General features: G+C 44.6%; 1 protein-coding gene across 1 annotated transcript; it reads left to right on the forward strand.

Moving 5' to 3' along the window:
- Positions 1-12,436, forward strand: LOC119219714 (four and a half LIM domains protein 3). Its single transcript, XM_037475079.2, has 6 exons — positions 1-180; positions 7,330-7,502; positions 8,986-9,160; positions 9,829-9,998; positions 10,374-10,560; positions 11,750-12,436. The coding sequence occupies exons 2-6, from the start codon at positions 7,347-7,349 to the stop codon at positions 11,899-11,901; spliced, it is 840 nt and encodes a 279-aa protein (XP_037330976.1). The 5' UTR covers positions 1-180; positions 7,330-7,346; the 3' UTR covers positions 11,902-12,436.
- The last annotated feature ends 6,921 nt before the right edge of the window (positions 12,437-19,357 follow it).

Below are 19,357 nucleotides of genomic sequence, written 5' to 3' on the forward strand. Positions count from 1 at the left end.
ATTTTACGCACCAGATGCTTCAGTCAGTGGAAACCGGTCCGTTTTCAGCTCGCGGGACTTTCACGGAGGATTTCGTTACCTGTCATCTGATTCTCCAGAGCAGCGCGAGGGGACGACCAGCTCGGAACCAGCACAGACTCCTGTTCAAGTCTGCGGGGGATTTCTGTTGCGCAAAGAAAGGTACGTTTTACGCTTCGTAGACCCGCGCTGCATTCCAGCGTTAAACACTGGATAACATGTACATTGAAAAGTGTGCCATGGTGAGTTCCCATTGGGTAAATCTCCAGTGGGCGCACAGACCCTAACGAGCCCTCACGTGGCGCAATCAACCTTCAGAAAATCTGATCCACGGTATAAAAAAAAAAACTGCTGCAAAGAATCGAAACCAAAAACCTCCGTATTGAAGAACCAATAACATCAATAGACTTGTTGGCTAATAAACTGATTCTCTCGAGCATGTTTTATTATTACCACGTGCGCTCCATCAAGCCCAAATACTTGCAAAACGGAGTTTTTTACAATCTGGCAACCAATAAAGATATTATAAAAGGGAACAAGCCAAATATTTGACCCCCCACATCCAGGATGGACCAGAAAGGTCCTTTCTCTAAAGTTAGGAAATGGAATTGGGGTCCAAAGTGAGTAAGTGATACTGTGAATACGTTTTTTTCTGGTAGGATTGATGAGGAGAACAAGTAGACCTTTGAGGAAACAATCCCTTTCTTTAATGTGTCTCCGGTTAGAGGCTCCACTTCTGGACAATGAAAGTACGACATGTCAATCGTTACTGTTGTTCATCTTCACGGCATTCACTCTAGTTGAGTAAAGAGTGATGTCACGTCTCCCTCAGATTACCCCCCCCCTCCCCCCTCCCCCCTCCCAACCCCATCCCAGAAGCCAATGTCCCACTCCATCCCACTCCCAGCCGCGCTCATCGTTTCCATCACCACACGTCATCCCCATACATACCACCAGCATGTTCCAATCCATTTGGGTGAAATTAGTGCATTCATTGAAACAATGCAGCTCCGGTTGCATGTGGATGTGTGTTTGGGAGGGGTGAGGGGGGGGGGGGATTATTTTTGTTTCCCACAGAAAGGATTTTTAGGTTTTTGTCTTTTTTTTTTCTAAACAGAGGGCGAAAGAAAAAAAACGCTTCCCTTGTTGGCCTTTTTTTTCTTCTTCTTCAGCCTCACGATTTTGCCACGTTTTGACCACAGTGACATTCCTGTGAGATCCTTGCGTTGGGCGAAGTTTGGGCCTTCTGGTGTACAATCATAGGGACGAATGTAACAGCTGAAAGGAGACCGATTTTTTTTTGGGGGGGGGGGGGGGGGGGGGGATTGACCGTTGGTCCTAAAAACGAATGTCAGAGAGTCTCATTCAAGTCTCTGCCTTTTCCATTCCCCATTTCACATGTAAGGCAAGTGTTGGAAATGTGTTGATTTGTTGTCTCGCTCGAGAGTGCGATGAAAGGATTGTTATCACTCTGGAGTCTGTAGTCCTGGGTCCAGGAGCAGGCTAGTTACCCCCCCCCCCCCCCTCCCCTGTCTCCAGGCTCTATGCTAAGCTAAAGCAAACTGGCTGCTGGCTTTGCTTAGTTCATATCATACAGAGCTTTTAATACAGTTTCCACAGGCGTTTGAAGTAAATCTCCATTTTTGTATTTACATCTCCAGTCCCTCAAAACCCTGAGATCATCGCTCTGTATTTACAGCAGGTGCAACAGTTTGAAACCAATCGTCCAAAGTCAAATAAATCCAGCATCGGACACCTCAGAAAACAAACATCTGTTACCATTGACACCCGCGACTCGAACTGTACTCTGGCAGCTGATGGAAAAAAACATGAGGGGACGTGGAGCCAACTTCCAATTAATCCAATTACAGTTAATTGTCAACATGCAACAATTGACAAATAACATAACGAGTGTGGGAATTTAGTTTGACAAAGAAGAAAATACTTTTTAGTAGTTGTCCTCTGGAGATAGTGATTAGATGTGGTGGCTGAAAGCGTAATATTATATATATTATACTCATTACTAACCCTTAAATTAATAAAAGTGTAAAAGAGTCTGGAGGCTGTTTTTTTGTTGAGGAAATCTAAATTTCTACCCAAAGAAGATACATTTTATTTTTAGAAGTCAGAGGAAGCGAAACAATACAGAATTAAAAATGCATTTGATAAAAGTTCTAGCTCAGGTTTTTCCCATTTTGAACCTCAGTAATCTTATTGCAACCCCCACCCTGAGACCACAGAGGGTCAGATCAACGTGTGATGAAGACTCGGCACGGTGGTGACTTGTTTACTTGTTGACTGGCCTCACTGATGTGTTTGTCACTTCTGTTGACAGCATCAGAGGAGAAGCTGCAGCTGCAGGCCACATTGTTTCACTGCATCAACAAGCAGCTGCTCTGAGACTCATGAAAACAAAGCAGACACGCTGTGTCTCATTTATACTTAGCGATACTGATCGTGTTATGGCGTCTCGGGATTAAAATAAAAATAACAAACAGCCTTTTTGTTAAACAACTGAGTCTTTGACACTAATTTGACCTTATAAGGAAGCGTTTTTTCATGTTCAAGTCACCAAAACATGTCACACACCAGAACACCTTTATTGTTTAAAAGAGGCAAAAAGAATCAGAGATTCGCCCCGATGCAAAGATCTTCAATCTGTAAAAGCTAAATACACAGTGTGTATTTGTGTTGATTAGTGTGGGCAGTTGGGCTGGAATTAGCCTCGTGATGTGCAGGAAGCTGCACAACATCGAGCCTCTTTGTACCGGGGATGAAAGGGAGTCAGAAGAGACCAGCCTTGTTTTTCTTTTGTTTTCTTTCCCTTTTTATGTCTTTTTTTTTTCCTGCAGTAGTTGACAGCGTCGCTCTTCCCACTGATGCTGCAGGCCTCCTGTTGCCGTCGTGTTCTACACAGTGTTATGCCACTGTCACTATTCCCATTCGCCTCCCCACAACCCCGGTTATGTAACCCCCCCCCCCGGCAGTCGCACAATGCGAGGACTGTTGTGAGCGTCAGAGGCCGTGAAAGAATCCTGATCCGTTTCATGGGGAAATACACATAAAAGTGGGGAGGTCATTTGAAAGGCAACTTTGTTTCACACTTGTTTTAACTGCATGTGTGTGCGCAGAGTTTGGTTCACGCGTCACGGCAAAAGAGAAAGCGGCGATTGTGCGCCAAGGCATCGAAACAACAGAACCAAGAAGGCTCACGTGCAACCAAATTGGGAGAAAAGCTTCCACCTCCTAGTGGTACCTCCCCGTCAGAGACATCGGTAACGTGTGACAGTGGGTCGATGTGTCCCACTCTGTGAGTGCGCCTGCAGAGCTTCTACACGAAGCTACACGTCGTTTGGATCTGACTTCATTTGTGAACAGATATTGAAGTTACTGAAGCTTTAGTGTCACAGCAAATGGTCTGAAGACTCATAACCTCATCTTGTGTTTAATGCCAATTAGCAAATATGAGTCAAATTCCGATGAGGTATTTCCGTCACACGTGGTGGAGGATCTCTAAACTCATAAGGGTACATCATGTGTGTTTTAACTTGATTTAATGACAATCCATGTAGTAATTGTTGAGCTATTTCAGATGGATGGACTGACATTTCCATTCATGGATCTCGGGCTAAAATGTCACCTGTTTAGCACTGATTGACTGATTGATTGATTTAAATTGAATAATATATGGAAAAAGTCTGCGGAGGGAATATAATCTTCCCTCCAAAGAAGGCGTTGAGGTTGTTTTATAACACTTGAGTGTTTAGTGCGTGATTTAACACTTACCTGCACATTTTGTTCCACTGCACTTAATCACGTGCAAGTGCGAGTTTTTCATCACGGAATCGTCTGGTTAGTAAACCTCAGACATGAAGTCTAAACTCTCCCCCCCCCCGGGGGGGGAAAATAAACAGTAACACCCAGCGGCGGCGGCGGCTCCCGTGGCCTGCAGAGAGCTCCTGGCTGCGCTCGCAAGAAACTGTCCAGGTCAGTGAGGTGTAAAATAACAGCAGCGAGCCATGAAGGGACATGAGGCAAGAGACGTGGTCCCGGGGAGACGTTTGCCATGGGAGCTACTATGATGTCACGCTTTGAGGAGGAGGAGGAGGAGGAGGAGGAGAACAGGGGAGACCAGTAGTCCTGGCTGAGCTCCAGGAGGGACACCTGTTGAGTCAGTGACTCAGTGTCAGACGGAGACGAGGGAGGGACGAGCCGACCCACTGCAGACGGAGACGAGCCGTCGCCTGTGAAGCACAGGGATCCATTTGGGCTTTGCGCCAATTCAAATCTTCTCGCCATTTTGTAACTTTAGAGAACAGCGGGGAAACAAAGGCTACAATTACACTAACATTGTAAAATAGAATATAGGAGAATCGCTTTGTCAGTTTGTTACTGCTGCGACATTCTGATGATTTGACATGAAGTGTGGATTCATTCTGTCACCGACCACAGCTTCTAAAAGCTCACTAATGAATATTAATGATGTTTAATCCTTTTCTTTTTTAGATTCAACTTATAATATGTTTAAAAAGTATCATATAATATGTTAATAAGTAAGCTGTAGGTGTTAGCTAAGCTAATGCTGTGCTTAATGCACAGTTTCTTACTCAATTGTGTCTTCAGTAAGACTCCCACCATGCTTCCCCTTACTTGCTATAAAGTTATAATGGACTGCTGCAAAGGAACCATAGAACATTAGTTTCAACATCGATGCACTTGTTATCAGGTGCCTTTGTGTTTTGGTCCCATACGAACTCCCTCTAAAGGAGACTTTGGTGACAGACACCAGCTGGAGACGACGGAATCTGTTTGCAGATGTTGGGGCTCAGGAAGAGAAACACAAAGCTCAAAACTGGGAAGACCACGTCCGGAAGGAAAACCATTGTTTTGTCTCTGCAGTCATTGTAGACATGGACGGACGAGAATAGAACCCCCGCAAACCTCTTTGGACATTTTAGGAAGGGAAGTCGTGCTGATTTCCACATCCAAACAGCGTTGTGACAGAAAGCAGACTTCGGATGTGAGGATTTCTCTCGGCTTGGTTTTGGTCCTCCTTGTTTTCTTGACCCGGCGTGATGCCCCTCAAGAGGAAGTGGTGCAGCGATCTGCAGGCAGCGACGCACGAGGGACGTGTGAGAAAAAGTCTCCCCAGTGACCTGCGGCAGGGAAGGAGTCTCTGCTCCTGGCGTCGGCTTTAGGACGTGACCGAGAGCAGGCCGTGTTTATCCTCGTTATGTTTATCTGAAATTGCTGCGTCGTTGGGTTATTTGAAACAAAATGTTTGATGGCAGTCAGACACGAGGAATGTAAACTGCACTTTCACCACGGCTCCTTCAGCGGGCCAGATGAAAATACTCGGAGGTCGGCGACCGTGAGGCGCGGCACCTGGAGACGTGAATGTGATGTGATTTAATTGGAACCAGCTTCACGGCCAAACCGCAAAAAACAGGTTTCCGAGAAAGCGGGCGGCCCTCCGTCAGTCAGCCACGAGCCCCGTGTCCTTTCATGGCTCAGACCGAGCCAGTGACGTCTTCCAGGGGGGCGGGGTGGGGGGGGGGGGGTTTGCGGGGCGGGGGTCTCGGCTCATTCCTCGATCCCTCGGGGAGATTTCAAAGGTTTCTCGGCCGCACTTTGTTGAACCCCCCACCTCCCATTTTCTGACACTGTGAAAACATGTCGAAGGCCCCTCTGTGACCAAAATAGGGGAGAGAAAATGATAAACAATCACAGTTTCCAGGCAAAATGTTTAAGTGTCTGCTTTTGTAAATGTTCCAATCGCCGTAATCTTGAGCATGAACATTGACCAAAAGAGACTGCTGCTTATCCGTAGTCTTCATCCACCGCCGGAGGATACTTTAACCCCCCACACTTCATTTCCCTTTGCTGCCGTGGAACATGGGGGCCGCAGACCCGGCTAATGCCTCTCTGCGTTGGGTAATAATGTGGGATGATGTTACTGAGCCTTTTTTCCACCCGTCCTTCCCCTGGCCCAAGAGCAGAAGTCCTTTATTCACATGAAATATACACAGAGGGCCAGTTGTGGACTAAGGGAGTCAAACAAAATGAGTTTTCTAAAAGGAGTGACTTGATAAACGTTTGCATTTTAAACACAGGCCGAACAAAGAGGAAAAAGCCGCAAAAAAAGAGCTTTTGACGTAGAGAGCGACAATTCACACTGTTTAGATTGTTGTTTCTCAACGGCAAACTGTCGCAGGGGGGGGTTCGTTCAAAAATGAAGGGGAGGAAGACTCTGGGCCTCATACGCTTTCACTTGTTGGGGAGAAATGATGCAAAAGGAGAAGCGGTTTTATCATTACAGGCCTAAATTACAATAAATCAGTTATTTTTCAATGAGCCCTTTCTCTGTCCTCCTCTCAGGCTCCCGTCATCTCAACGTTTTCATGCTCTTCAACCCCGTTTCTGCCTTCATCACCATCATCAACACTCTCCAAAAGTGCACCCTGTAGTGTCATAAAGTAGGAAGGTAAAAATAGAATATCAATAAACAGATATCCCAAATATGCGCCTCCTCCAGCAACACTTCTTTGTCCCAAGGCGTCCCCCAGGATTTAATTGCCGGACCTCCACCTTTCATTTCCCCACAGGCCCCCCCCGCCCCCGTTTGATAACATCCGCCGTCTTCATTGTCTCCACTTCCACTACTTATGCCCACGATGTCCAACTCTACACCTCGCTCCCCCCCGACCAGCTGCACAGCCACACTGGAGCTGTAAAGGAAGCCACCTCTTGCACAGTGAACTCACTTTTTTGACAGAAGAGTCTCCCGATGGAAGAATCTAATTAAAAGGACGTTTCCCCCTTCCAACGTATTGCTTCCATCGCCCCATCCTGAGAACACTTTGATCCATGTTTTCATCACATTCAACTCAACTACTGCCACAGAATCGTTGAGGGTCATTTATTCAGACCTAAATTAACTTCCGTACATCCTTAAAGGTTTTTGGTCAAGATTCAAAACTCACATTTTTGCTATGCAACTGCTTTTAATGTTGGATTTAATGTCTTGTACTGAACTTTGGACACTATAGTGTATTTTTTGTCAAATTATCTTTTCAACTCGGGGCTTTCGTGTCACAAGATGGGTTTTTTTTAACGTTTGTTTATTTCACTCCCAATTTTTAACACAGCTGTGGCTCTTTTAATTCCCAGCTGTGCACTATATTCAGAAACTGTCTGCCTCCCTTCTTCCTGCTTTCTCTCTTTCTGTCTCCCTAATCTCACTCCTCCTTCCTGGGCCTGTCTATCTTGCCGAAAGTGAACGCTAAACTGTGCCTGTTAATTCTCTCTCAGCCAGAAGTTAAGACATCATGAGTGAGCGGTTCGACTGCAAAAACTGCAACGAGTCCCTGGGGGGACGCAAATACATCCAGGTGGAGGACAACCCTCACTGCATCCCCTGCTACGACCGCCTGTACGCCAACACCTGCGAGGAATGTAAAGAGATCATCGGCCATAATGCCAAGGTGAGCCCTACAGGTACAAGTACACCGAGCGTTGTTTGTTCAGAGGGAATCGCTGTGGCTTCCACGGTTAGTCGGTGATTGAGATTTAGACTGCAACCCTGATGCAAAGCTTTTATTCATTATGAAATTGATCATTTTGTCTGCTGTTCACATAGAATAGGGAAAAGATTCCCAACACAGATCCCCATGGCTTCAAATCTCTTTTCTTTTTCATGTCCAAATCCCCTAGATTTTTGCTGATATGTGTTTTTTTTTTCTTTAATTAACCATCAACCACCAAAAATTGCCAATTTCTTTTCTCTTGATCAAGTAATTGTTTCAGCTCCATCAACAATAATCATATTATATTAACGAATATCATGATGCCGTCTGACCAAAGTGCCTCAGTAACAACTCCTTTTGTTTTTCACACGCTCAATATATTTAAATAACAATACCACTTTGAATGCTGTGCACTGCTTGGGTTGCACCTTTTCGACTGAATTATGAACACAAACGTTTTTGAAAACCAGCCGGCGTACCTTGACCACCTGCCTCTAAGAACACCAAATTGTCTGTAATCAACCTCTTAATTACATAAATACCGAGTGTGAGGAAATGAAAGATACTGTCCTGAAGAAAAGGCCCACAGACGCCACGAGGCCATCAGTGTCGTGTGAATTATGGGCTCCCTGTGAGAAATTGCAGTAAATTATGCTGCTGCTTGCTTTGGCCGTCCCTCCCTTGCACAAAGCATAACAACAGTCATCTTTCTTCCTTCTCCATTCCTCTGCGTTAGTTGTTTTTTTTAACTGTGGAACTGCACGCCTCAAAAAAAAACAAAAAACGTTTTTCACCGCTCAATGAAGCCATTTATCACAGAGGCCTCTGAACTGCAGACGAACTGGAACAAAAGCAGCGGTTGGAAGAAAAACAAGTCACAAAGTGGGTTATTCAGATCCTTTATGTAAAAACACAACATCTCTGTTTGGAGGACAGCGGGATGTCGCGGAAAGAAGGAAACTTCAAGTGGCTCCCATGTTGGGAAAATGTAGTCTTGTGATCAAGCGCGACCTCTGACCACGAAGCGGATGGGGCAGCAGCGGATAGAGAACCTCCTCGTGAGCAACAATAACAGATCAAGTGTTTTACTAACTTACAGTTTGGGGTCCTTCCGTCCGTCTCGCCTAACATCAATCGGGTGATTGAGCAAGGGTGTGTTTGACTGCTTTTTACTTTCTTTATAAGTTAAATTGGTGTCTCTGTTCAAACCCTGGCTGGGTCCCCCCCCCCCCCCCCCCCCCCCGTGGTTACTCGTTGCAGATAGGATAGGATACTATCTTAGCGTGTCTCTGTTTAAAAGGACAAAGGCTTCATCAGCCTCCTGACGAGGGCAGCGATGCGTAAGGTCAGACAGGATTCAAAGGTCACATTGAAAAGGATTCAGCTTGTTCAAACATAAGTGATCGTAATCGCTTTCCTCCTCCTCCTCCTCCTCCTCCAGGAACTCTTCTACGAGAACAGACACTACCACGATCACTGTTTCCGCTGTTTCCGCTGCGACCGCTCTCTGGCAGACGAGCCCTTCACCAGCCAGGAGGACGCGCTGGTGTGCAGCGACTGCTACTGCAACGAGTTCTCCTCCAAGTGTGTGTCCTGTGACAAGACGGTCATGCCAGGTAGCATCCCTTTTATTCCTCCAGCACAAGGTCCACAAACCTCCTCTGGGACGAAGAGGCTGAGGAGCTCATGTGATCAGGGCGGAGGGGGGGAATGGGGGGGGTGACAGCTAAGACGTGACAGGGTGATTGTTTTCTAGCTCAGCCCGAAAATATCTCCCGGCAGGGTTTTTTTTTTTTTCAGCTCCGTGTGTGACGACACGCGTGCAGCAGCAGTGTCGGATGACTGGAAATTACCCGGGCCTGTGGGTAGGGAGGGATCTCATAACTCAACAGCCCTTTTTCTATAGTGAGCGGGGTTTTTTTGCTCAGCCTGGAATGCCTTTAAACGTGTGGCCAGGTTTAAGTTAAATACGCTGTCATGCATTTGGCTTTGCAGCTCAGGTCCTGCTGCGAGGCATAAAGCAGGGCCCACGTTTAAAGAATCACCGCCTCTCTGACTTTGGTTACCGAGGAGCATCTTCTTGAGAGCAGGGTGGCTGTGTAGAAACAGGTTCAGCCGTCACACCGAACCCTCCCTGTCAGATTTCATTCCATCAGAGGAATGCCCCGAGTGACACACATAATTGCAAATGCCTGTGTCCGGATCATCGTACCAATCACAGACATCTCTGTTTGCATCCTCATCGGGGGGCCCATTTAATCAAAGACGTTTTCCCCCATGACAGGATCGAGGATGCTGGAGTACGGGGGCTCCACGTGGCACGAGGACTGCTTCGTCTGTCACGGCTGTTTGAAGCCGATGGGTGCCGAGGCCTTCATCCCAGACAACGACAACTACTACTGTGTGCCGTGCTACGAGGGCAGGGTCGCTCCTCAGTGCAGCCACTGCAAAAAGGTGAACCGTGTCTCGACCCATCGGTAGAGAAGGACTCAGCCGATGAGTCCACCCGTTGCTGTTTGCCCAAATGTGTTGTTTATCGGCCCAGAACAAAAACGTGCAAACAAAGATATAGATGTTTGATTTAAAACGCTGTGAAACAGTTCAGGAATCACTGGAATGCGGGACAAAAACGCGAAATTCATTGTCATCATAATCAGATGACAGAATCACATCACATTTAAATTATAATTTGCTTTTCTTTGTAACTTTTGCTAGGTACGTGACCGTAAAAATATTTCATACACCGTAATACGTCAAGGAATACTGGCCATCGGTGTTTTTTAGTTGTCACATTCCACTGACGGGGGGTTTGTGTTTTGTGTGCCGCAGCCTCTGACTAAAGGAGGCGTGACCTACAAGGACGAGGTGTGGCACAAAGAGTGCTTCCTCTGCACGGGCTGCAAGGCGCCGCTGGCTGGCCAACCCTTCACCTCGCAGGGGGAGAGCCCGTACTGCGTCAAGTGTTTCAGCAGCCTCTACGCCAAAAAGTGCGCTGGCTGCAATACGGCCATCACAGGTCGGTGGAAAGTGGGGTTACTGCACAATATCCTTGGATCAATTCTGTCGGGGTTTGCTTATCTTGTTCCGCCTGTCCGTGGTGCTACTTGTACGTCTCGACTATCTAAGTCAGAACAAGGATCTTTGACAAACAGGTGTAGGCAGTAGAGTGACTCAGCCGTTCCAAAGAAAAAATACGTGACCATAAAAGTCACGTCGTGTTGTAAAGCTTTCATTGTGATTTGCAGCGGTAGAAAATGTTTTTTTTTATGAGGAGAGACGAGGTAATTACTCATCTTTAACGATGGACTAATTCATTTTGAGGCATGTTTGTGTCTACCTAATGAACAGAAGTCCAACCTTCACTCTTCATTTGGCTCAGTCTTTAGGTCTCCCCAGTGGAATATCTGAATCTTTAGCTGCTGAGTGCTCCATTTGTTCACCAGCTAGAAGCGACCCAGTGAGAGCAGCAATAGTGAACAGTAACAGTAAAGCTGTGGGCCACATACACAATGAGCTGAAGCTCACCGTGAAGCTTCTTAGGAGTTTTAAAGTCGCTGTGCTTCAACAGGCTTCCTGAAAGCAAACTATTGTTCTAACAAAATGTTGACGCACAGAACGTACAAACTGTACACGTTACATTTAAACAGGAAAACAAGAATGTTAACGCAGATATACATCACATTCATTTACAGGTTCATACTTTGGGTTTTCCTTAAAGGTTTTTGACATGCTTTTTGTCTGGATGTACCCGTGTTCAATCTCTGCCTCAGACGCTCTTATTGCCCGTCGAGTCAAATCTGCGGATTTGTTTGCGAGACAAATTTGGTGCACCTATGCAAAGGAAGCCCTTAAGTCCCAGGTAGAGATTCTCAGGCGGGAGCCGGTATATTTGAATGAGTCCATGACTGAAATGTCCCGCGTAAAGACGCGACAATTTAAGCACTGCGGGACAAACGAGCAAGGTGCATCATCCTGTCCGTCTCGCCTCTTTGTCGTACTGAACGTGCCAGAGTAGAAGGAGAACTATAATTTGATGCATTTCACCACAGCTGTGAACTGGAATAGCAGCAGGTTCACTCAACTGTTACTGCCAACTGCTGATGTTATCTTGAACTAATGGACGCTATTTCCTCTGTTCAAATGGTCCCTGCCCGGTGCATGATTTTCTTCAATAGCTGCTGGTGTTTTCTTTTGGTGGCTGGCAGGTTTTGGCGATGGGAAGTACGTGTCTTTTGAGGAGCGGCAGTGGCACCAGCCGTGCTTTAAGTGTTCGCGCTGCTCGGTGTCGCTGGTGGGCTCCGGCTTCTTCCCGGACCGCGACCAGATCCTGTGTACGGACTGCAACAGCGATGACTGAGCGCCACCAACCACGCCGGCTACCCCTGCAACGCGTGTCCCGCCTCAGCGGGGGGGGCACACACACTCTGCAACACAAGCGTCCCGCGCTCACAGTGTGAAGCTGATGCAAAGCTCACCATTTACATCCCCAATCTCTCCCAGCAGCACATTCAAATGTTTGTATGCTTCTGCAGAAATATCTTGTGATGTATGTGCTCAACCTGTTTTTGTTTTTTTTTGTTAACGCTTTGCACACCAAAGACTAAACGAAATATACAACCAATTGTATATTTATCTGAACTTTCTTTCATGACTGCTAGACAGAACCAAAGTTTGAATGCTATAACCAACGCTTGGCAAATGTATTGCTACTTTTTAAAGAATATTCCAGTTTATATAAAGCTGCCCTTCTTCTTCTCCCACTACTTGTATGTAAACTAATTTGGTGAGAATGTATTGTATATTTAGTTTTCTTTTCAGCTTAAACTTGTTTTTGCTAGCGTACATACAATAATAATAATACATGCAATAAAAAAGAGCAGTGTATAAATGAATTAATCAATGGTGTATTTGTCCGTGTCAGTCTACAAAATTGTTTTCCTGCTGCAGTTTATTTATCTTTATAAATCACGCTCCAACGGTTGATCTATGAACAGGAGGATGTTTCAAACTATCAAGCCACACAAAAGTCTTAGTATCGCTTGTGAGACGTATCAAGCAGTCTAAATATTCTTTTTGCTGATACGCAATGAAAAAAAAAAAAATCTTCGCAACTTCTTTAACAAACCCTCACACCATTTGCCAAAAAGTAAAACTTCAATATTTACAATTCAGAACCTCTGTGCTGCTCTTCTCTGATTGTGTTTATATGGAGGCTGTGCCAGGCTCGTGTGAGGAGGGAGAAACCAACATGATGTGCTTAAGGAAAAAAAAGACACATTTTGGCGAGTCTTGGTGCTAAATTCATAGTGATAAGAATTTCATAGAAAAATAACATTTATGAAAAAGTAGGAAATCTATGAATTTGGCCCTGACAGGTGCTAATGTGAACATGTGGCCCCTCGTCTCTCCTCAGGCGCCTGCTGCTCCCTCATAAACTGAGAAATGTCACTGTTAAGAAGTGAAATAGTCCCCTGTTACTTACTGCTTTTGATCTTCTTTTATGACTATGGCTGTAAACGTGTTGATTTGGCGCAACAAGCATGTTCTTTGTACTCCATTAAAATCTCATGACGAGATCAGCTCCAGATGAAACATAAAAGCACCATGCGTGCTGTTATACACTTGAGCTTTTCCCATGACTCTTCCTGAAATATGTTTGACCTTGTTGTCGGCGAACAAGTCTTGTTTGGTCCCAGGGGGGGGGAGGAAGGATGGGGTCCAAGCTCCTCACTGGATGTTTGAGATTTCACGTCATCCCGCTCAGTGGCCAGGGACTGGGACTCGGTCGGATCGTGCAGGAGGAGGCTGTTAAAGTAATTAGACAACATGCCTGCCCCTGAGTGACCACAGATGAAAGAAAGCTTTAGTCCCTGCCTAAAGTCCTTATAGAAATGTCTGTACCACCAACAGGAATTTACTGAAGACATCGTGTTTCTGAGGGATTTACCCTGTGGTACCTTTTGAACCTTGAGGACCATTTTGGATTTACACCATTTGTTTGCTTGGTTGAAAACTATCACTGTTGACAGCGATTGTGGATTCTCATATTCTTTCTCACCCGGTTGCTTTCAAAGCTGTAACCCTCAAAAAGCAAATTGCAGTATAATTTAAAAAAAAACACCCCACTAAATGCCATCTGGATGTGGACCTGGTTTTACAAATGAAAATATTCAGGATGACAAGTGTATTGGGATGAAAATTAAACAAACAGTGACACTGTGAATCATCGTGAGTTCTGGTGTCTCTAGTGGAATCAAAGCTGACCTTCCTGATCCACATTTGGGATTTGATTCTCTCTCCTCAAGGTGCCGTGTGTCAAACGTGTTTATTTCTTCCGGGATTTATTCTCCACTCAGCTGAGGAGGACCCTCAGACTGGTTTAGCTCCATAGGGGAGTCGGTATGGATCCTCTCAATTCACACGCGGGCATCAGCACACATGTCGAAAAAAGTGAAGTAAGGATCACAGCATAAAAGTAGTGAAATCAACTAGGGCTTTATTAGAAATGCCATTATATGACTTTACTTGACCTGCAATTCTATTATAACGGTATGGAACGGTTGTGGATTCCAGCCTGAGAATCTATGAGAATTGAGGTTGGATTCAAAAGCATCAACAGATGTGTGGTGGAACAGTGCAGGGAGATAGCAGGAAGGCTGAAGTGTGGAGGATCCTCAGTTCAAACCTGCTCTCTCAGAAGGAGGGTTTGGTTGCAGTCAGGCCTTCAAACTGTAGACTTTGAAACAGTTTTGAGGTTTAGTAAACAATCCCAAGGTCTAATATGAGAAACGGACAAAACAAGGCATGTGCTTGAATAGCACAAGGGAACAACTGAAGGGCTGCAGGCTCCAACCTGCTGTCTGAGGTTGTGGGTTCAAGCCCCTTCATGCAGACATCACTTCTGCTTTGAAAGAGTTTTGAGGTTTGAGTAGAAATCTCAAGGTTAAATACAACAAACAAAGGGTTGGTTAGTGTGTGGTGAAGTAGCACAGTGGAACGGCTGCTGACATAAGCCCCTTCACTGCCCTTGAAGGTTGTGGGTTCAAGCCCAGTCTTGGGTTTGAGCCTTTTGCTTTACTTCAGGTTTGAGTAGCAATCTCAAGGTTAAATACAACAAACAAAGGGTTGGTTAGTGTGTGGTGAAGTAGCACAGCGGAAGAGCTGCTGCCACAAGCCTGCACTGCATTTGAAGGTTGTGGGTTCAAGCCCAGTCTTGGTTTTGAACCTTTGGCTATACTTCAGGTTTGAGTAGAAATCTCAAGGTTAAATACAACAAACAAAGGGTTGGTTAGTGTGTGGTGAAGTAGCACAGCGGAAGAGCTGCTGACACAAGCCCCTGCACTGCACTTGAAGGTTGTGGGTTCAAGCCCTGATGTGGAAATAGCATTTAAAAAGAGTTTTGAGGTTTAGCTCAAATGCTCAAGGTTAAATAGGAGAATCAAAGTTGCCAAAATGTGACCAGGACTGGTAGTGTAGGGGTGCAAGCTAGAGCCCAGAAGCCTCTGTGCGCACCGCCAGTGGGTTCAAATCCCGCTCGTGCCAAGTCTTGAGCACACTGCCGCGGAGGTAGTAGTGGGGGCATTGTCCCCACGGTTGTTTCAGAGAAGTGAACTCTAGGGGTTATGCAGAAACACACGGCGCGTTCACTTGAGTTATGATGGCATTGTCAAGAATGATGAAGAATCTTTTGCTGATGAATTGAATTTGATGTTAATTGCTTTGCTTTAGCCTTTTAGCACTTATTAGCTGGACAGCAGAGGTGGGAACAAGTCACTGTTATGCAAGTCTCAAGTCATTGCCCTCGAGTCCCGAGTCAAGTCGAGTCAAAGCCAACAAGTCTCAAGTCGAGTCACAAGTCGTACCATTTTAGTTTCGAGTCAATTCAAGTCATTTTATTATAGTGGGGACGGGGAACCCTGGGTGATGGTGCGCTGCCTCACAGACCTAGACTACGAAGGGAAGGGTAATGGTGGATGGACTGTGACTGTGTTATAGTACTGTAACGCTCACCCCAATGCTGCAGCGTAAATAAGGAGTCGATGACTGGCTTTATTTATATAAAACAACTCAACTTCGGTCACTGTTGGCCGTCACCACGCCGAACGAACACTTCCGCATACACGGCCCCCCAAAACTCGGGTTGTCTCGCGTAACTACAGCTGGTAACAGAGCATAACGTGAACACATGCAACATCTGCGTAACTGATTAACTAATAACTTTAACTCAGCTCATTACACTACTTTAAAATGGACGTTGACATAATGTTGGCGAGGATTTCCATCGGAGTCTGAATCCGGGTTCAAAAATCCCGATTTTTGTAACCATGAACGAGCTGTCTCGTTGATACGGTCAAATGGACTGCAGTGATTGGATGTCGTGCAGGCAGCGCGCGCTCTCTGCATACAGGTGGCGCACATTTATTTAACAGATGCAGATAAACAGAGCGGCGCGGTGGTGTGAAAATGTTTTCCCTAGTTTTCATGGGAAGTAGCAAGTCTTCTCGAGTCAAAAGGCTCGAGTCCAAGTCAAGTCACGAGTCATCGGTGTTCAAGTCCAAGTCGAGTTGCAAGTCTTTGTACGTTTTGTCGAGTCGAGTCTCAAGTCATCAAATTCATGACTCGAGTCCAAGTCACATGACTCGAGTCCACACCTCTGCTTATTAGCCATGCTACGTAGCCTATAGGGTTCCACCTTTTGACGGGAGAGAAGGCCGGTTGAGTCAGTAAAGATGAGCAGATGTGTCTCATTCAGTGGTCACACTGACATGAAACTTATTACAGCCTCTGAGGGAATTTTTAAGACAATCACATGTTTGTCTACTTCAGGGCATCCTGTGGACAACCTTAAACTGACAGTCTGGCACAGGGTGTAGATTTGTTTACCCTTTTTAGTGCATCCACCGTCCAATTCTCTGTTCCATTTTAGGAATTTTTAGGATTTAGGAAGAGCCACCATGTCCCTTGAGGGTTGAACCCAGATAAAGTACAGAAATTTGGGGCATTTGGCATTAGTGACAGGGATGTGTAGGTTGCTCCATCTAAGATCATTCCAGTCATGTCATGGGAAAAGAAATATTGTGAAAAAAGTCAAAATATGTAGGGTCAAAAAAGAAAAGATTTTTTTAAATAATAAGTAAAAAAATATTATAAAAAGATATATATGTAAGGTCAATATATATATAATATAATATATATATTATTAGGGCCGGGACTCGATTAAATATATTAATCTAATTAATTAGAGGCTTTGTAATTAATTAATCAAAATTAATCGCATTTTAATTGCATAAATATTTGACCTGAGAACAGTGAGAAGTAATTTTTTTCACATGGATTTTTATTTTTGTTCAACCAATTCCAGCAGACAAGTGTAGAAATAGCATATTTAGAAATATAGTACTTTCAGAAATTCAGGTAGCCTATAAGTAAGTAGACCTTCTGTAAACTATGTTTTTTTAAGTAGACCAATACTTTCAAGTACATTGGTTATTTTTTCAGACGTGGACTTACGTTGACTAACCCCTAACCCCTAACCCTTACCCTGGTCCTTAAACCAGTCATCTGGTGCAGTGTGGGTTGGGTGTGGGTCCTTGTACTCGGGTCGGGCTAACGTCCACGCTAGCTGCTAATTGTTTTGCGTTGAGGTGATACTTGAGGCTCGATGTGAATTCCTTGTTGCACAGCTTGCACACAACCACGCTCTTATCGACGCTTCAATCCGTGTGTTTATTATAATAAGATTTCCCATTCACGGGGCCACCCGACACAGTCTCGTTAGCTTCTTTGTTCATGTTCACTGTGGTTTGTTGTTGTCTGAAGTCATGAACGGTAGTTGGTGCTCCAGTATAATCAGTCCTCCGAAACTCATCCAGTGAGAAACGTTCCGCGGTGCAAAAAATAAGTGTAAAATTTTTTGTGTAATTAATTAATCTTAATTCACATTGTAATTAATTAATCGTAATTAACGCGCTAAAGTCACGGCCCTAATGATAATGCAACAGGACGACTTCTATTATATACAAATTCAAGTATAAACATCACAGTTATTTCATAGCAGAGGTGTTTAATTAAAAACCAGCGACGTCCAGCTGGAAACACATATATCATAACATATGATGCACTGGGAGATAGTGTCACATTAACTTTAGTGTCTTAGCAATTGTATCAACCAATGTATTTAGTTAACTTTAACTTTTTCCATCAGTCCATACAATCACATGTTTTACTTCTTCAACAGGCTTCATTAAATGCTTTGTTTTCATGCTGCACTATGCTCACACTTTAAACATACCACAACATTATTTCATGACATGCATATGGCATACATATACATATACAATACCCTTGACTTACATACCTATGTATTTTGTGACTCTTTTATGTCGTACAATAACATAACGGCATATTTTGAGACTTATGTTCTTACTGTAACAATAATCAGAGTAAGAAGAAATGTTACTCTGCCTTAGATCTTCCTCCTCTGCTCCACTCATTAGTCTTCACGGGGATCTGCGGCTGCCCGTCCAGCATTTTCTGGAGGACAGAAACGGGTCACGCTCGTTTATTTTCTTCATCCTGTATCCTGGCCACAATGCAAGGAACAGCACGCAGAGAATAAACACCTCCGTGTAGTCGGAGCTCCCTCGCCGTCTGCAGAGGCTCACGCCACGATGCCCATTACCAGTATAAACAAAACTTTATTGTTTTTGTACAATGTTACTAAATCAATTTGATGGACTGAACTGTGCCAACATTCCATCACTTTTATGGCCATAAGTAAAGATGACTAATTTTTGTGTGTGAAATTTGAACCCATGACAACAGCATTTTTTTTGTTTTATAGGTAATATGGGTTTGATTTTTATGTTTTTTCTGAGGTGTAGCAGATATCACGCCACTAGTAGTGCAAATACAAACCAAGTTAAATCCATAGTATCCAATAGTGATGACACGGCCATCATTTGCAGCAGTTTTTGCCTGAATTTGCTGTATAAAATAACTTTTGTTCCAACCACCATTATGTCTTAAGTCTATCTGGAATCTGGAGCCCTTTTGTGGATTTGGGCCTGTGCTGAAAACTGTGCCTCCCTAACCTGTGAAATCAAAATCCCACCCCCTTCGTGATGTAACATGACATGAAACAAAGATTTGCTGTTAAATGGAAAACACATGACTCACACGTGGGGAATGTATTCTGGTGAGTGTGTGAGTTTCCAGCCAGATTGCATTACGTAGTCGGCGATATAGAAGGTGACATGTGAGTGAGTCACGGTCTGACATGAGACCTGGTCTCAGTCACACTCGCTGCAGTAAAAGGAGGGCTAAAAGAGACGTGGGGGGGGGGGGGGGTGATTACAATGTGCAGTGTGTCTGCAAACCGGAGTAAATGTTCAATGCACCGACAAGTTATAAATCTTACAAACTAGTTAAAGACGTGAAGGCCCATTTGAAACCGACTTGGGGATCAAATCTGTCAAAGCGATTAAGTAGTGGAAATGGTCAAATATGGTATCAACAATCTGCAGAAATGCTTGTAGCTTTTATACGATACATTTGGTTGATGTCGAGTCAAATCTCTGACCCCAACGAAAAGTTAGGTGATCATCAAAGCCACGGAGTAGTGGACCAATGGAGAAGCCTGGGGATCATCAACACATTATAAACAGTGTATGAGATCTCTGATGTTATTGGGATTCATTCGTTTAGGGAACACAAACATTGTATGTTGCAATACAGTTAGAAAAGTAAAAAAAAAAACCAAATTCTGTCATCAGTACCTGATGCAATGAGACTGTGGGACAGAGCCTGAAACC

Source organism: Pungitius pungitius, chromosome 17 (genome assembly GCF_949316345.1).
Source record: "Pungitius pungitius chromosome 17, fPunPun2.1, whole genome shotgun sequence".
NCBI classification, from domain to species: Eukaryota; Metazoa; Chordata; class Actinopteri; order Perciformes; family Gasterosteidae; genus Pungitius; species Pungitius pungitius.

Bases quoted from the DNA above. Each gene is read 5' to 3' on its own strand.
- LOC119219714 (XM_037475079.2), top strand. From the start codon at position 7,347: ATGAGTGAGCGGTTCGACTGCAAAAACTGCAACGAGTCCCTGGGGGGA. The intron at 9,999-10,373 runs GTGAACCGTGTC...TGTGTGCCGCAG, and splicing joins AGTGCAGCCACTGCAAAAAG to CCTCTGACTAAAGGAGGCGT. The intron at 10,561-11,749 runs GTCGGTGGAAAG...GGTGGCTGGCAG, and splicing joins CTGCAATACGGCCATCACAG to GTTTTGGCGATGGGAAGTAC.